Genomic DNA, 19,454 nt, shown 5'->3' with positions numbered 1-19,454 from the left:
GCAAGTACAGATATCTTTCAGTTTTACTGTACTCAGAATAGGGTAAAGGGATGTAGCTAGAAGAGAATGTGAAATCGAAGAAATTTCTTTTTTAACCTTTACCGGGGGAACACAGGTTAATGAACTTCCATGTACTTATCAATGTCAAACACAACTGCTAACATTCTGCCAGTCTTGCTTATCCATCCTCAACAGTTTGTTTATTTATTTTGGCTGAAGCATTTTAAAAAAAGATTATTACATCATTTCACCTGTGAATTGTTAAGGCTTTCTAACAGAGAAAGACTTAAAAAAGCAAACAACCACATTTCCATAACCAATAAAATTAACATTAGCTATTGAATATCATTTAATACCTAGTCCACATTCAATTTTCCTTGGCTGTCTCAAAAGTCTTTTTATAGCTGCTTAGTACAAAATGGGATCCAAAGTCTGTTGGGGACTGCGATCACTGAGGTGTTGAGGCCCTGTGTCATGGACGAAAATCCTACACGATGGCCCCACTCAGGATGGCTAGCCAGGGACCCTGAGGGCCCAAGGAATTAACCTCCGTCCGAATGTCCCAGGTTCATTGGCTTTTACGAGCTCACTGTTGGGCTAGCTCTGTATAATTTTCTTTGGTCGGCTAGCTCTGTATAATTTTCTTTGGTCCTATTATTCATTCTATGCTTCGAACTCCAGTCATTGTAGCTTCTGAGAAAATGGTTTCTTATGTGCCTCTCTTAATGTCTCCACTGTGTTGGCAGTGCGTAAGGTTCTGGGAACAAATCTCTCTGAGGAACAAACTCTGGCCACCTGGCAAGCATGGCAAAACTGTTCTTTATCAAGTTATTCTGTTATGTTTGATATTAACTTAATACATGCATGAGCCCTTGATACCCAGGGACAAATATTAAAACAAAAGCCCCTCCTAAAGCCGAGGCTGTAAAAAGTTCCAAAGGCAAGTTTGCTGGGAGACTCTGGAGACAGTCTGCCCAAGGATTTCACTCAAAGTAGATTGGGGAATTCCGGGGTATTGTTCAAGGAACAATAGTGACAGCCTTCTCAAATCGTCCCCAGGTGCAAACCATTAACCTAGGCATGCTCCTTCTTCCTGCAAGCCTAGGCCAGGTAGCTAAAACAGCTGGACTCCTTCCAGACCTTTTGAATCCTTTTCACCTTTACCCATTCGAGATTAAGAGCTATAGGTATGTTAATTAGCCTGGAGAAACCTCGAGCTGCTGCCTTGGGATTCGAACCTAAAAAGTAATTTATAACAATTTGCTTGAATTTCTAGAAAATTAAGGATGTTAGATTATCATGACAATTTGTGATGTATGTTTTAGAATTTGTTCCTATAGATCATTGTGTCCTGTTTTGAACGATTAATCACATTTCACTTCTGTACCCTGTCTTAATAATCCCCTTCTGCCTTTGTGTAAAGCCCCTCCCTGAAATAAAAGGGGGGTGCAGACTGAAGTCCTGCATGCATTACTGCCTGCAGGGCAGGCTGTGCATTACTGCCTGTAGGGGCCACGATGCCTGTAGTCCAGGGTCTGCCCGCCAGTTTTGTATCCACTCTAGTTTCAGGGTGTCTCTTTGTCTCTCTCGTTGCGTCTTTGTGTGTACTCTTTTTCTGTCTCTGTCACCGCCAGATCTCCCTACTTCGTGAACAGAACTCCCCTGTTGAGGCAGGACCCTGACAAAAGTTCATAGTTGTCTTTAACTTGAGCACTCCCCTGTACCTTTTCCCAGTGTTCTCATTCCTCTGATTTAAGATGCTAGGTAAGTTGCTTTGTGGAATCCCCCAAATCTAGACTTGATTAATGCTAATGGTACTCTTAAGGATATCATTTAATATTTTCTTTCTTCTCTCAAAAATTGATACTTAGGTCTAATTTTTGGTAATAATATTTCATAGGTGGTATATCTATTGTATCACATTAGGGAGAACATAATATCTTCTTGTCCTACTTTTAATGATAGCCACTATTAAAAGATCAGTTGGTTCAGGTGTCGTCTGCCTGCTCCATCATTTAAGACTCGACACATAAAACTTTCCACTCAATGATTTTAGAAGTTATTGATACCCAAATCATAATTATTGTTGCTAAGTGCTGTCAAGTCAATTCCGACCCACAGCGACGCTGTATAGGGTTTCCGAGGAGCAGCTGGTGAGCTTGAACCACTGAACTTGCAGTTCAAACGGCTTTGCAGTCTGGCACATTAACCACAGCGCCACACCAACACTCCAGATCTATAATTAAGGGTCGCAAAATGGAGTTTTTTCTCAAAATTTTATAAGAAATTTCAAACATGCACAAAATTGGAAGAATTGTATAGAAAACAGACACAATATTCACTATCAAGATTCTACAATTAACATTTTGTTACATCTTCTTTATCACACATAGTTCCTTACTCAACTGTGTGTTTTATTTTTTCAGTGCACAGCGAAGTAAGAACAGCCATCAATACTTTTCACTCCTACACTTAGCACACAAATAAAGTTTAGTATCTGTTTACACTTCTTTCTAAAGATAATGTTTACATACTATGAAATATCATTGGAGAGTTTTGGCATTTGCATATATCTGTGCAACCCAAATTCCTATCGAGATATTATTATTATCCCGTACATAAAGCACACTCATCCCCTACCCATTCAACCCCTCTTTCCACCAGTGCAATACACTATGCTGAGATTGTCTACACTATAGGGTTGGTTGTCTGTATAGAACTTTGTATAACTGAAGCTGTATAGTACGCTGTCCTTTATATATGGCTTCTTTCACTCAGCATGTTTCTGAGTCACCCAAGTTGCTGATATAGTAGTTCATTCCTTTTTTCCTTTTTTTAAGTTTCTTCCTTTTTATTGTTGAGCAGCATAACATTATATGGCCATATCATAGTTTGTCCATTCTCTGGCTGATAGGCATTTGAACTGTTTCCAGTTTGGGGATATTATAAACTACTTCCAGAAAAATGAGTTGTTTTCTAAGCAAAACGTAACCGATAATGAATGACTTGATTTTCGTATAATAAATTTATAGATTTTTCAACAAAAAATTTATTGTGAATTGAGTGAAGGTTTACAAAGCAGATCATCAGTTTTACATTCAACGAATCATATACTTTGCTTCATTATATGGTTGCAGTCCCCTCCATGTACCAACAGTTAACAGCATTTACCTCTATTCACTTTAACCACTGTATTCCTCCCTGTGTCTCCCGCCACCCCATCTTTCCTCTGCCAACCTCCTTCCCATTGTACATTGTCTGCCCTGTCACCTATGTCAATGTGTGTCTACCCTTTAGCACATGAATCATTTCCCCCCTTCCCCAACACTGTCATAGATTGTTTCTTTAATCAAGAACTCCACCTTTTTGATGTACAAAACAAAACAAAAAACGCACAGGAATATGTAATCATCTAAATAACCAAAGGGCACATTCTGGAAGCCAGTCTCCTGGCTGCTAGTACACAGCCTTTCTGTTTCCAAGAGTCTAGAGTCCTCAGCTGCTCTCTCTCTCCATACCATCACCTCTGCCTCCATCTCTGGTACTGCTGCTGCTCTGGTTAGGGTCTCATGTTCTTCTCTCTTGATGGTCCTAGGGTTCTCTGTTCCTGGAATGTAAGATTAACTACTCCCCACTTTGTTACACTACTTCTACCTTTACCATTACAGCTGTGACAACTGCAATTAGGTATGATAACAATTACTCACTATTGAATCAATGAATTCTATAGCCATCTCCTTTCACCAAATCCATCTAGACAAGAGGAAAACTAGTAGAGATTCTACCCCCCTCCCCCCACACCACACACTCTAAACTCCCTCTTGAAAACTTGTAAGACAGGCATTTTGTGCCTTTTTAGTCCTCCTATTTTAAGCAGCCAATGTATAAGTTGCTTGTCCCTACCAAACCTGTGTACAGAGGGGATAGGATTGATACTTGATGTGAAGACTCCTTCCCTCCCGGTTGGTATTTTGAATTACTGCATCCATAAGTATACGTCAAGTTCATCAAATTGTAGCAATTTACACTTGCTTCCTTTATTAAATGTCTTTATCGTCCTCTAGTTGTTCTGATCATCAAGTCATCGAAGCTAGGTTAAATGGTTACTATCTACAAGTTTGGGCATTCTTGTGCATCTCCCCTCACTTCATATCAGCTGGATGCTTCACTCTCAGCTCTAGCCTCTGTGGCAATGTCGTTGTCCATGGGCTCAGGAGTCCCCAAGTCTCCCCACTCTTCAGACCAACCAGCCCTTTCTCTTCTCTCTCTTATCTCAAGGTCACTGGGAGTTTATGGAAAGTGGTCGACCTCAGCCTATTATCTTCATTGTTGCCTTTTCCCCACTTCCACTCACAAGTAGACTAACGTGGTTGCCAGCAAACTTACATGCCTGTTTGTGTGTTCCTTTTGAGTTTCAGTCTTGGAGGGGGGTTTGTCCTGCAGGGACTTGATTGCTTGCCTTGATGGCTCCCTGGTGAACAGCTTTCTTGTTCTTGTAGTAGCCAATCAGATTGCCATTTAAATATATATATATATATGTGTGTGTGTGTGTTTTAATGAGCTGCAGTTGTTTTTCTTTTAATGCTTAAATTGTTCCAACTTTGGTCAGTGGAAGTCCTTTTGAGTCGCCTCTTTTGTCCATTAGTCAGATTCTAGATAGTTTTGCTTTCCAAGCATAACAAGATGTTCCAAGCTAATCTTGTTCATTTCCTGTCCCACATCTGAAATCAGCCATTTCTCCAAGCAGCCATGATTGGTTTTGGTGGAAAAGATACCTAAATGAACAATCTAGACACCAGGCACATTACTACTATTGACTTATCAATGCTTCTCAGACTTTTCAGTGGAAAGAACTAAGGAATATACATATTAAAAAATATGTATATTTTTAGAAGAAGAAAAATAAGTCCGTAATTCATATTGATGTTTTTTCCCTATTTGATTATAGGGTCTTTATTGTTGTTGTTAAGTGCTGTCAAGTTGGTTCCGACTCATAGCAAACTTGTATAGGGATTATGTAAAGTGGCTGATGGGTCTGAACTACCGATCTTTTGGTTAGCAGTCCAGTGTTTATCCCACAGTACCACACCAGGACTCCACAGGGTCTTTACTTCTTTGGTTTTGTAACATAATCTTGGTGCCTGGTGACATTAACATAATTAACTTAGTTGCTTTGTTCTACTGTGTGTGTGTAAGTTTTAAACAATACCATGATCAGTAACAACAAAACAACTGTACTTTGTATGTGCATGTTTTACTTCATCTTAGAATACATCTCATTAGGTTTGACGTTCATCTTTGCCTTTTCTTTCTTTCCTGTCTTTTTAATGACCTTTTGTTTCCTTCCTGTAAGATGTTCTTGATGTCATCCCACAACTCTTCTGGTCTTTGATCTTTAGTGTCTAATGCATCAAATCTGTTCCACAGATGGTCTCTGAATTCAGATGGGCTATATTCAAGGTCATATTTTGGCTCTCATGGACTTGTTATAATTTTCTTCCGCTTCAGCCTGACCTTGAATTGATGGTCTGTTCCGCAGTATGCCCCTGGCATTATTTTAGCTTATGGTATTAAACTTTTTCAGTCTTCCTCCACAGATAAAGATAGACTGTAGGGAAAGATAGACTGTGGAAAAGTAGTGGATTTGATTCTTGTGTATTCCATTTGGTAAGGTCAATGTGTATTGTTGCCTTTTATGTTGTTTAAAAAAGGTATTCGCAATGAATAAATTGTTGATTTTATAAAATTCTATCGTGCGATCTCCAGCATTATTTCTATCATCAAGGCCATATTTTCCAACTACTGATCCTTTCTCTTTGTTTCTAACCTTTGCATCATCAATATCAATGCATCTTGATTACATGTTTGATCACTTTCAGACTGAAAAAGTTGGTAGAATTCTTCAATTTCATCATCACTGGCTTTAGCGGTTGGTGTGTAAATTTGAAAAATAGCGGTTATTAACTGGGTCTTCCTATCACAGCACTGTATTTCAAGATACACCCTGAAATATTATTTCTGAGTAGTACCTTGGTAATGAGAAAATACAGTACTGAAACTGTGTTTGCTCTGGGGCAGTTTGCACCCAGACCTGAGGCTGGTAGAGCTCCTTGTAGTTGATCTGTGCCCAGGTACATCCTGGTGGAAATAGTCAGAGGCTCTGAGAGGGCTGCATACAAACTTTGAGCATGGGCCAGTCCTGCCGCCAGCAGGAGCTGTTGCCGTTGACATGTGCACCCAAGTCCAGAGTAGCAGCCACACACGAAGCAGGTAGCAGGATGATGTGGGCATGTTCTTCCCAGGCCCCACAGGGGCCCCTGGCCAGCCACTCTTATCCAAGAAGGGACAATGTGATCCCTCTGTGCCTGTGGCTTTCTTCACGCCCCCACTCCTGCCCCTTGCATCCCTACAGGTGGGAGATTCCAATGGCTTCAGTGCAGCAGCCAGCCAGCCAGCCCACAGGGCAGAGTGCATGCAGCTGTAGCTCACCACCCTTTTCCTCCTGAGGGGCCCACTGTAGCCTGTGGTGTGCAGATCTGTGCACCTCCTGGGCTGGAGCCGAATGCCCTGGCAAGGACTGTTTGTGAGGGTGTGAAAAGTGATTTCTTCCAGCATTGGAGAAAGTGATTTACAGAGCAGGGAAGGTATCCTACCAAGAATGGAGTTGTTTTAGAAACTCAACGGTAGTGTAGGGAGGGTCTGATACTGGAAACCAAACCTCCACATCAACAGGAACCAAGATGAAGACTTAACAGGAAATTAGGAGGCTTGCTTGCGGATGAGGGTCCCTCTAGGCACTTAATTGGGGAAGTTAAGTTTGTTGACTCAGGGAGCTCACTTCAGGCTGAGCCTTATGTCTCAGGCTGAGGCTTATGGTTGTGCCTTTGAGCATTTATCAGCAGCCCTAAGAACTCTGTGGCACTGTGCGTTAATGCGCCAAACTGCAAAGCCATTTGAACTGCAAGGTCGGCGGTTCAAGCTCACCAGAAGCTCTTTGGAAACCCTATACAGGGTCACTGTGGGTCGGAGCTGACTCGCCGGCACTTAACAACGACAAAGAACTTTGTAACATTGCTGGAGCAGGGCTAACGAGAGGCTGTCCTGACTGAAAAACTGTACCCTGAATATTTCTGACCCTGAATTGTAATGTTTTAACTTTCCTAATAAATCCCATAACTGCATGAAGTCTGAGTCCTTGTGGCCATCGCAATGAAGTCTGGAACGCAGCTGAGAAGTAGAGTGCTATGGGAGGGATTGTTCTTGTTGTTGTGAAGTGTTGTCGAGTCGGTTCCAATCCATAGTGATCCTGTATAGGGTTTCCAAGGAGAGGCTGGTGAGTTTGAACTACCGAGCCTGTGGCTCAAACTTACTTTGCAGTCCAGCGCTGTAATCCACAGTGCCACACCAGAACTCCATGGGAGGGATGGTTGCCATTTTTTACACTCAGGAGTGTTTCAGATTGTTGTTGTTGTTGTTATGTGCCGAGGTGTTGGTTCCGACTCATAGCGACCCTGTACAGGGTTTCCGAGGCTGTAAATCTTTATGGGAGCAGAAAGCCTCATCTTTCTCCCACGGAACAGCTGGTAGTTTTGAACTGCTGACCTTGTGGCTCACAGCCTGATTCGTAACCACTATGCTGTTTCAGATTAGAGGAGACTAAAGAGATAAGAAGTCCTGGTGTGGTGCTGTGGGTTAATTCCCTGGACTGCAAGGTCTGTTTGAACCGCAAGGTTGGCGGTTCAAGCTCATCAGACACTCCTCAGAATCCCTACACAAGGTTAAGTTTGTTAAGAGTTAGAACTGACTCGACAGCACTTAACAACAACAACAACAAAGAGATATAGCACTGTAGAATAAGTGCTGGGCTTCTAACCACAAGGTTGTGGGTTAAAACCCAATAGCCACTCCCTGAAAGCCCTATGTTGTTGCTGTTAAGTGCCTTCGAGTCGGTTCTGACCCATAGCGATCCTGTATAGGGCTTCTCTAGGAGCAGCTGGTGAGCTTGAACTGCCAACCTTGTAGTTCAAACGGCTTTGCAGTCTGGCACATTAACCCACAGCGCCACACCAGGACTCCTTATACAGGGCCACTATTAGTAAGAATTGACTCAAAACAAAAATAACAGAGAGATATAACAGCTAAATACAAAACACGATCCTGTGTTTATTTTTGCTTTATAGTATTAGGGAAATGGATGAAACAGAATGAAGTCAGTATATTAAATAACAGTATTCTTTTAATATTAATCCTTGATTTTAGTAATTGTACTGTGATTATATAAGGAACTCTGATAACGTAGCGGTTATGAGTCAGGCTGATAACATCAACGTCAGCAGTTCTAAACTACCAGCTGTTCTGTGGGCGAAAGATGGGGTTTTCTGCTCTGGTAAAGATTTATAGCCTAAGAAACCCTACGCAGGGTCACTATGAGTCAGGACTCACTCCACGGCACATAACCACCATCACCACCACTGTGATTGAATAATAGAACTCCTTCTTTTAAGGAAATTAAAGGATAGATAGATGAATAAAGTGGGTGACAGCCTGAGAAATGTAAAATATTAACATCTGGAGGACTGAGTGAAGGGAATTTGGAATTCTTTGCACTACTCCTACAAACTCTTAAGTCTATAATCTTATTAAAAATACAACTTAAAAATCACTTAAAGTAATTCTTGTTATGCTTTCAATTTGTTATAGAGTGAGACTCATTTGTTTTCATTTGATTTTTTACTTAATTTGCTTTTTTTAAATTGTACTAAACATATACATGATTCAAAAGTCAAAACTACAAAACAAATACTATCATCAAGAGAAGTCTAGCTTTAGTTTCCTCTCTCTTCTCATTGGTAACTATTTTTATTAGTTTCTGGTATATCTTTCCATCTTTGAGGGGGGCATTGATAAGAAAATACACATAAATATTCAAATTTTTCATTTAACAGTATGTCCTCTAGATGAGTACAGAGCAATAGCTAGAGCTATTCAGACAGTTTTTGTTTTGTGCGCTAATGGGAATGACTCAGTGGCAAGGAGAAACAGGATATTCCAGGAGAGACAAGGGGCCAATCTCTACTGAAGAAAGACAAGGTGGGGGCTACTTCATAAGTGGACGGGGTGGGACTAATGACAACAGAGAAGGCAGGATGGAGGGCACCTGGAGACCCAGGCAGATGTGGAAGTACGTAGGAAGATGAAGAAGTTCTCTTCTTAATACTTGTCTTTTCTCAGTGAAATACAAAATGATCATGAGCCGGGACTGGAGGAGGGGGTGGGGTTGCTGCCAGTTTGAGAAGAGTGAAGGGGTAATAAAGTATTTTCAAAGAGAACTTTAGCATCAGAATCACACAGATTGCTGGAACCCACTTCCAGGATTTCTGGTTGAGACTCCAGGATAAAGTCAAGAATGTGCTCTTCTGACTTCCTGGTGCTGTTGATACTGCTGGTCTGGGAGCCAGGCTTTGAGAACCACTGGACTAAGGAAATAGCATAGGACTGTTGACTGCACAGGGGCCCATTGGAGGTTTGTGGTCATGAATTTGAAGCAAAACCAATCAGCATGACGGTGTGTTTGCTCTCTGCAGTTCATGTCTGAAGTAAGTAGTGAGCTGGGCTAAACCAGGACTGGGATTTAGATCAAGAGAGAGAGCGCAATGGTAGCAGTAGACATTCTTTCTTTTTTTAAACGTCTACCTTTACATAAATAAAAAACTTAAGACACCAACAAAGAAGAAAGAAGAATGGTGAGGGGAAGAGCATATATAGGGATGAGATCAGAATACAGAAACATAAAGTAGAATGTTCAGAACACACAGGAAAAAGCTGGTAAAAAGGAAGAACTAGAAAGAGATTACAAGGGCTAATCATACTCAAGTAGCTTTGCTGACTCACACTGAGGACAAAAATAGAAAAAAACATGGTAATAATAGGGCCACAAGGGAACTAAGGATTAAAGCAGAACTTATATTTGAAAAGGAATGGCTTAGGTGTAGAATTAACTAGCATAATATAAAAAAAGGGAAGGCCCCTGTATCACAGATACCTTTTGGTCCAAGGCTGAGCGTACATCACTATTTACCTCTGTCTTATTTATCCCATGCAAACCATTAAGGGAGAAGAGCATGAGCGAAATGTGGGACCCTATCCAGGGAAGCAGTAATACCTGAGATGGAGGTAGAGATGTTGGCATGGAGAGATGCTGAGGACTCGAGACTCATGGAAAGAGAAAGGCTGTGTGCTGGCGGCCAGGATGCAGGCTTGCAGATTGTGCCCTTTGGTTGTTTAACTGATTAGATAGTCCTGAATGTTTTTGTGTACATCCCCCCAAAACAAGAACAACAACAACAACAAAAAAAAAAAACCAGAGGGAATAGAAGCAAATACTGTTGAATGATGGTGCACAAGGGAGATTATAATTATTGCAATGAAACAATGAGTGTGAAACTGATGTTCTCCCATGTAAACTATCACTCAATTCACAATAAAAACTAAAAAAAAGAAAAAAAGGAAGATATTGATGCTAGATTTTATGAAATAAAAGGCTAATTAGGTTAACACCCATTTAGTTATTAAAAAAAAAAAGTCCTGTCAGGCCAATACAGTAATCACCTTCCTTCCCAGAAACTCTAAGGGGAAGTAAGAGCTGCACACTATTTTTACTCTGTAATAATGTTAACAAATTCTAACTCAATGGTCATATTTATGGCAAATTGAAAGCTCTGAAGAATCTGATGTTCAGAAGAGGGTACCCAGGAATAATTAGAATATTAGAGAAAGCCCAATGAGTTAAATAGGATTTGGCTTAAAGTAATCAGGTCTGCAACATAACAATTAGGGGGAGGATCTAAACAAACAGTTCTTTATTTGACATGACAACAAAAAGAGGGGAAATGGTGTTGAACTATAGGGCCAGCAGTCACACTGTTGCTAAGTGCTGTGGAGTCGGCACTGACTCATAGCGCCCCGTGTGTATCAGGTTAACAAGGCTTTAAGTCTTCATGGGAGTAGAAAGCCTCATGTTTCTCCCTGGAGCAGCTGATGGACTTGAACCACGGAGACTTTGTGATTCATATTCCAGTGTTTATTGTAAGGAGCAGTTATATAGATGCTAGTTAAATACTGGCTTAGGACCAAAACAAAACCTCAAGAATCCCTTCATTATTTTCTTTAAAATTTAGGAGCGATCTCAACTTACTTGGCAGCGTTTCTCATAGACAGAATGCCATCCTAAATCACATCTGATTCTAATACCATAACACTGATTTTAAAAATAAATCTAAGATCTTAAGGAATATGTGGAAATATACTAAGGTAATGGACAGACCAAACTTATAAAAATAATTAAGAATGAAATATTCTGTTTGATAGGATTCGTTTGATTCAATAGTGAGTAATTGTTACATGACTAATTGCAATTGTCACAACTGTAAAGGTAGAAGATGTGGAATAAAAAGGGGGGAGTAGTTAATCTTTCATTCCAGGAACAGAGGAAACTAGGACCATCAAGAGGGAAGAGCATGAGTGGAGCATGGGATCCTAACCAACAGCAGATATGGAAGCAGAGGCGATGGCATACAGAGACAGGGCAGCGGAAGACTCTAGACCCATGGAATGAGAAAGGCTGTGTGCCTGAAGACAGGAAAAGGAGGCTGGTTTTGGTTGTTTAAATGAGTATGTATTTTCTGTATGTTTTGTGTACATCCAAATAAAAGAGAGAGAGACTGGGGTAAACATTGTTAACTGATGGTGCATGGAGGGGATTGTAATCATTACAATGAAATAAATAATGATTAGCTGAGTGAAAAGCTGATGATCGATGATCTGCCTTGTAAAACTATCACTCAATTCACAATAAAATCTTAAAAAAAAAAAAAGGAATTCATACTAATGTTAGTAAAACTCAACCCAGGAATGTAATTTCATGTGCATAGTTTAATTTTCAAAACCATTCCAAGAAGAAACAGAAATGCATTGTTTGTGCTTTAAAAAAATGTCCATAGAGCACATAGCACATAGAGCACATTTACTAGGAAAAATGGAAAATATATTATTTCTGCTTAGAATTTCTAGAAATTCTTTGGCGGGGTGAACAAATAATTGCCACTACTGTCAAGTTGGAAGGGAGTTATACATAAAAAGAGTAATCATTTCTTAAACCGAAGTGATGACTGACTTTAAACAGAATGCTTGTGTTATGGTGGTGAGGCTTCTTAATATTTAAGAACTCTGAGGGTTATCACACTGAAAAAAAGAAAAGGAAAAAAAAAAAAAAAAAGAGCACCACATGTGAATATAAAAAAGAAGAAAACCCCAACCAATTGCACAACAACCGGATGGAAGAGCCCAGATGACACAAAGAAGGCAAGTCTCTGTGTCTAGGGAAGTGTGGGGTTCAAGCTCCTTTGACTTCAGAAGAGCCTGAACTGTGAGTATTCCTTGATCTCCACTAATTAAATGACCCTTTATTTCAGCTCCAATCTGATGATCTGCACATTAAAAGTGAAACCTGATTCATGGCAATAAAACTGCTTTATTACCTGGAATATTGCACTTTTAGAACTAAGTAAAGTGGTTTTAAGCAAGACAGATGCTGTTTAACTATGTGAGTAGGACCAAAACAAAAACTACAGAATCCCTTCATTCTTTTCTTTAAAATATAGAAGCAATTTAAATTTATTGGCAGAGTGTATACGAGTGATAAAAAGGGAGAGAATTATCCTCACAAATCTGATCTGATCCTAAATTTATAGCCTATAATGAGGTTAAGGCTATGTTGACAGTATAAAGTTAAATGCCCCTGAATGTTCCAAAGTCCTTAAAGTGGCTAAAGTGACTAAAATGAGGCTAAGGCTAGGTCACATTGCTTATAATTCTGTATATTGCCATAAAGATGTGCAGATCTACTTGCATCAATGAAAAGTTATTTTAATATGTAATAAATTTTATTTCCAATGTATTCTAAATTATCTGTAATCGGTTCACTTTATTAAACTCTGCTGCCTCCTTATTTTCAAGTACAGTACTTTCTTTATCACTATTTTAAATTACTAGACCAATTAAATTTTAGATTGGGTGTTTCAGAAATAAGTAAGGTGGCTATTAAAGAAAACAAACAGCAAAATGCACTTTAGCTAGTTAATTCAACTAATTAAAAATTTTAAAAATGGTCTTTTGGACACAAAGAAGTTTATAACAGAACTTAATATGCTATTAATATTATTCCCCAAATAATATGCTTTCCATTTCCATTCTGTATGCAGCAATTAGTGTAATTTCAGAAGCATGGCCTGAATGATTCATTGTCAAGTCAAACTGAAAATGGTGAAAACTTGCTGGAAGGTTGCTACCATTATCAAAAAGGTATGTATTTTAACATAGCAATGTGGTCTTTTTACAAACCAACCAAAACTACGTTTAAAAAGCTTCTTCTCATCTGGCCACAGTGGAATTTTTAGGTCCTGCCCTTGCAGTGCAGTAGTTCTTATATGAGCAGTTAAAAAATAATCTGGTTGAGTGTAAAGCCGATGTTCTCCCATGTAAACTATCACTCAATTCACAATAAAAACTTACCAAAAAAAAAAAAAAAAGGGCAGAGTGGAGTAGGATGGTGGGGGGTACGAGGTACTAAAATATGGGTAGGGTTGATAATGTCACAATCTGCCAAGTAACAATGCTGTGTGTGGCACTGTAGGATAAGCACTGGACTCCTAACCACAGGTCGGCAGTTCAAACCTACCAGCCACTCCTCAGAAACTCTACACGGGATTTCTATGAGTCAAAATCAACTTGATGACACTCAGCAACAATTAGGAAACCACTGCAATCACTTCAATATAGCACATGTGTCCCAAGTAATGGTCATTGGGAAGTTAGTGTACTATGTAAACACAGTGGTTTATTACTTGTCTTCACTGGCGATTCCTAACGTCTTCAAAGATGCAGTTGTTAAGAATAGTTAAGTGATGACACAGTGTCATGTACCAACCAATCTTAGAGGAGGCAAAAATTAGCCATAAAGTGTCAAACAAGATCGAATCTGTTAATTTGCTAATAAATAAGTAAGCACTAGCCATCTAATTCATGGCTATAAAGGATGGCTATGGTTCCCATTTCTAAACAAATGCATGTATGTGCTTTATTCGTGCTTTATTCTCTTTCTCTCAAGAATAGAGCAAAACCAGAAATGTTTACTGTTACTATCCTGCACAACTATTATTTCTGTGTAGATTAGAGTTAAGGTAAGTGGTTTCAGGATATGTATTTTGTATTAACAGCTTTTTAGAACCATCTTCATTATGGTTGTCAGGTCTAGAAGTAAAGCGTGGGAAGGTACCGGCAGTTAGGGGATACGCCGAGCATTCTGATGAATGTGTGGGGATTTGGATTAACTCTGACCGTATTTATTTACTATAACGTATCCACCAAATAAAAAGAATAACTCATTTTCCAAAGAAGTAAACAGATGGCATAATCTAATTAATCATGCCAAGACCAAGATACTGCAACTTCAACTCAACCTTCATATAGAAAATGCTGATTATGTGTGATAAGAAAAAGTGAGGTTACATAGAAAGGATCATGGGCTCTATGAGTCAGCTGGATCTGAATCCTAACCTGGGGTACTACCATTTAAGAGCTGTGTGGTCCTGGGTAAAGAGTCATAACCTCTTGATCTTCCAGAACTTCTTTTGGAATACCTACCTCACAAGTTTATTGTATGCTTTATGCAAATGAAATGATATAAAATAGTGGATCTGGTACACAGCAAGTACTAAATAAATGTTAGCTAAGGGTTTGGTCATCTAGCTCAAGGGTTCAATTCTGATGGCACATCAGAATCCCAGAGGAGCTTTCAAAGAAAACCACTGCCTGCAGCCCATTCCAGAGCAATTATAACATAATATAACTGGGGATGGGAGCCCGGCACTGGTATCTTTAAAAAGTCTTCAGGGAGAATCTAATACGCAGCTAGGATTGAGAACCACTACACGAAACTCTTTTACAAAGTACCCAATTGGTTGTTGTTGTTGTTGTTAAGTGCCGTCGAGTCGGTTCCGACCCATAGCGACCCTGTACAGGGTTTCCGAGGTAGTCTGGAAAATCTCCAGTGGTAAGACCCTTATTACTTTATTGCCTCCCTAGATAGATTGGTCCATTCTAAAAAAGCAATTCCATAAAAGGATGCAACATGTATCTCTGCAATTTCTACTCACTGGCTCTGTTCTGCTTTCTGAAGAGACATATAACAAGCTGAAACTCTTTCCTCTATGGTCCCGTGAAGCAGTCACATGTCTAGGGTATGGTGTCTAGTTCCTTCAGTTTGCTCCTGTGATGTGATTGGAATTCTTCTCCCCATTTGGTCTGCAGCCTTTTTTGAGTATGCTGCTTAGGAGAAATGCTGCATTCCAGGTGAGACCCAACCATCCTGGTATAGAACCAGACTAGTCATCAAACCTTTATCAATGCATTTCTGTTGCAGTTGTCTCACAGTACTGATTAGTAGTAGCAGTCAGTTGCAACTGGGTTTCTGTTAATACAACTAAAGCTCTTCCTGAACTTGCACAATTGATTTTCATACTCACATGCAGAATTTTACATATATTATTTTTAAGTTCCAATTTTTATTCAACGGTATTTATTATGCTAAGCACTTGGTATACAAATAGAGAGGAAAGAAAAAAAGTAAAATTGCTAACTACCCACAAATGAGTTTGGGGAGTTACGTGAGCTACCTGAGCTCTCAAAATCACTTCATTTCTCGTGTGTCAACTCCCGTTAACTAGTGGGTGTGATATGTTTCCACCTGAGCCTTTGCGAATGCCTATGTAGTCACACAACACAGGACCTTCGACAGACCTCCCTTTCCTCTTCCTGATAGTTCATATTGCACTATCAGTTTCATTTTTGGCAGACTGCCATTCTTCCTAGATTGTCTTTCTTTTTAAGAATCTCAACTCATGTCAGAGAAACATGCCTATAAGTTTCAATAAACTTTTATGAAATCCGCTGTCTGCCATTGAGACACGCAACAGACTACATACACGCTCCCCACCCCCATGGTGAACTCTAGAGTGACAGGATTATATGACTTCCTCTTCACTAGCCAGTTCTTCTTTGTTGGAATCAATTTCCCCCTGTACAAAAATGTAAACCTGAATTTTTCTCTCTACTAAAAGGGTTTCATCTTGATCAAATTATAGGTAGAGTTTTAAGAAAGGCTAAGTTCTTCCAAATGTTCCTCTGTGTATAATGTCAAGCCAGAAGAATAATTTTTATGATTCAAATTCATTCTACATTATAGCACTCAGGGTTTGCATGTGCACTCCTGAAAATGCATTTACTCACTGTTGTTTCCTAAGCGCTACTGAGCCAGGTAGGAACTATCTGTAAAATGAGATTAATAGAAAGGTGTTTTCCAAAGCTAACTTTATTGAGCTCTTGTTATATGCCAGGGTTAAATTCTTTGTATTTTTTTTTTTTAATCATTTTTATCAATGAGAAAGTTGAGTGTTAGAATTGAATTGGTCTGATTTTGAAAATCTTGTTAAACCTAACTAAGAGGCTGTTGTTGAGATACAGGACAGTCATTCTTCAGAAGGAATTTCACTTCCTATCTTCTAGTTCTGTATGACAGGCTCCTAGACTGAGAACTCTGAGGCAGTTAATGCTAAGATTCTGTTGCCACAAACAATAAACAGAATCCACACACTGTCTCTTTCTAGGCAGGTGTTGTGATTTCTTGGCCTGTCATATTAAAATGAGTGCCCCCAGAGGCATATTATTTGAATACCCCAATTTGGCCTAGGACTCCTAGTGTGGCACAATAAGCACTGGACTGTGAACAAAGTCAGTGGTTCAAATCCACTAGCTGCTCCTCGGAAACCCTATACAGGGACGTTTTGAGTCGGAATCCACTCAACGGCACTTAACAACAACCACCATTTGCCCTTAGGTATACAATGGAAGGTAAGTTAGGACCCTCATCCCAATTACCAGCATGGAATGAGATATCCCTACGTTTTGTCTATCACATCCATGTGGCAACATGTCAAAATGAATAAATGCCAGATGTGCGTGAAAGGGTCAAGACAGGAAGCAGTTGTGAGGCTGGTCAGGCCCACTCTCTCGCAAGGCTATATCCACCATTAGGAAAACCAATGCTTACCTTTGAAAAATGATCAGCTGCAATTTTTCTTCACTTCCATCTCTTAATTCCTCAGTAATCTCTCCAAGAAGAGATTATCTTATCATTCAGTTTAATATAATAAATTATACCAACCTTGAATGTAAACCAGAGTCATAGGAAACTTTAGACCAAACAGAACATTCCATCAGATCCTAATGTGCTGCGTGTTTAGTGATATAAGAATGCTTCTATATACAGAGTGTTGTTGTTGTTGTTGTTAAGTGCCATCGAGTCGGGTCCGACCCATAGCGACCCTGTACATGGTTTCCGAGGGTGTAAATCTTTACGGGAGTAGAAAGCCTCATCTTTCTCCCGCGGAGCAGCTGGTAGTTTCGAACCGCTGACCGTAAGGTTCGCAGCCCGATTCGTAACCACTACGCTACCAGAGCTGAATAGTCCAAAGAAGGATAAAAGTAAAGTTTCTCACAATGTCTGAAAACAAATCACTTGTTGTTTATGTTTTAAGTTAAAGTAACTGTGATTGATATAGAAAAGGACTAAATGTTTGGTGTTCTATTGTAGGAAAAATCTGAAGACACAAAAATGACCCACAAGGAACATGCCATTTAGCCTCTTCACTTTTTGATCCCCAAAGAAGACAAAGAGAAGTCATACTGTAAGAATGACAACAACTTCAGTCAGCAGCTGGCCTTTCTCTTCTGACGGAACACACTTTGTAACTAATTACAGTGACCAATTACCACAAAATATCTCAAAAACCTCAACTGTTACTACTACCTGCCCCATGGAGGAAAAATTACTATCTACTGTGTTAACAATATGCTACTCTATTATTTTCATTGTGGGGCTGTTTGGGAATATAATTGCCCTGTATGTATTTCTGGGTATCCACCGCAAAAGAAATTCGATTCAAATTTACTTACTTAATGTTGCGGTTGCAGACCTCCTGCTCATCTTCTGCCTTCCTTTCCGAATAGTGTATCACATTAACCAAAACAAGTGGACACTGGGTGTGATTCTTTGCAAGGTTGTGGGAACACTATTCTATATGAACATGTACATTAGCATTATTTTGCTTGGATTCATCAGTTTGGATCGCTACATAAAGATTAATCGATCTATACAACAGCGAAAGGCAATAACAGTCAAACAAAGTGTTTACGTTTGCTGTACAGTATGGATAATTGCTCTAGCTGGATTTTTAACTATGATTATTTCAACATTGAAGACAGAAGGGTATAATTCCACTTCCACAATGTGCTTCCATTACAGAGATAGGCAAAATGCAAAAGGAGAAGCAATTTTTAACTACCTTATTGTGGCAATGTTCTGGCTAATTTTCTTACTGATAATCCTTTCATATATTAAGATAGGCAAGAATCTAATGAGGATTTCTAAAAAGAGGTCAAAATTTCCTAATTCTGGTAAATATGCTACTACAGCCCGGAATTCCTTTATTGTACTTATCATTTTTACAGTATGTTTTGTTCCATATCACATCTTTCGATTCATCTATATTAATTCACAGTTAAATAAATCACCTTGCCACTGGAAGGAAATTGCACACAAAACCAATGAGATCATGCTAGTTCTGTCTGCTTTCAATAGCTGCCTAGACCCAGTCATGTATTTCCTGATGTCCAGTAATATTCGAAAAATAATGTGCCAACTCCTTTTCAGACGATTTCAAGGGGAATCCAGTAGAAGTGAAAGCACTTCAGAATTTAAACCAGGATACTCTCTGCATGACATATCTGGTGCAGCTAAAGTTCAGTCTATTTCTTAAAGAACTTGAGGCAGAAGGATGATAAAGAATGATAACACAGACTCTTAATTCCTTGAAGAACTGAAAGTTTGTAAAAGAAGCTCTAACATTTACAAAATTCAGATCCTCTCAAAGCTTTTATTTGCAATATTTCATCTGCTTAATTGTAAACTATTTCAAGGGAAAGAAGAGTTTATGTTTACCACTGGGTTTTAAATATGCACGTAAAATAATTTAAAACTAAATTCTTATTCTAACACTCGTCACAAAGATTTATGAAGTTGACTGAAATTCAATGGCTTTTAATAACAAAAGAAAGAAAATGTCATAGTTTCTCAAGTTACTAAAATAGTCATTGAAATCAAGCACCCGCTACTGGTACTAATTTAAAGTGTGTTTAAAGTAAGTGCAATGATTTGGGAATCAACTTAAAATGTTAAGAATATATGTTGATTTGTCATGTAAAAAGTCTACAGAATTTGTCAATGTATTCATTTATGCTTACACCTTTAAACCGCATGAAATTATCATTAATAAAAGTCT

The 19,454-nt window shown here is 39.2% G+C and overlaps 2 protein-coding genes across 5 annotated transcripts in view; one reads left to right on the top strand and one right to left on the bottom strand.

The window, feature by feature from the left end:
* The window catches only part of CASK (calcium/calmodulin-dependent serine protein kinase (MAGUK family)), a 548,810-nt gene that overhangs the window by 167,681 nt on the left and 361,675 nt on the right, over nucleotides 1–19,454 (bottom strand). The gene's annotated exons all lie outside the window — the stretch shown is intronic.
* On the top strand, nucleotides 17,796–18,932 carry GPR34 (G protein-coupled receptor 34). The gene has a single exon (XM_006864284.1). It carries the CDS (start codon nucleotides 17,808–17,810, stop codon nucleotides 18,930–18,932), a length of 1,125 nt encoding a protein of 374 aa, XP_006864346.1. The 5' UTR covers nucleotides 17,796–17,807.

Source organism: Chrysochloris asiatica, unplaced genomic scaffold, assembly GCF_000296735.1.
Source record: "Chrysochloris asiatica unplaced genomic scaffold, ChrAsi1.0 scaffold00062, whole genome shotgun sequence".
NCBI lineage: Eukaryota > Metazoa > Chordata > Mammalia > Afrosoricida > Chrysochloridae > Chrysochloris > Chrysochloris asiatica.
The sequence above is the reverse complement of the archived record's forward strand: the minus strand, read 5'-3'. Positions and strand labels throughout refer to the sequence as shown.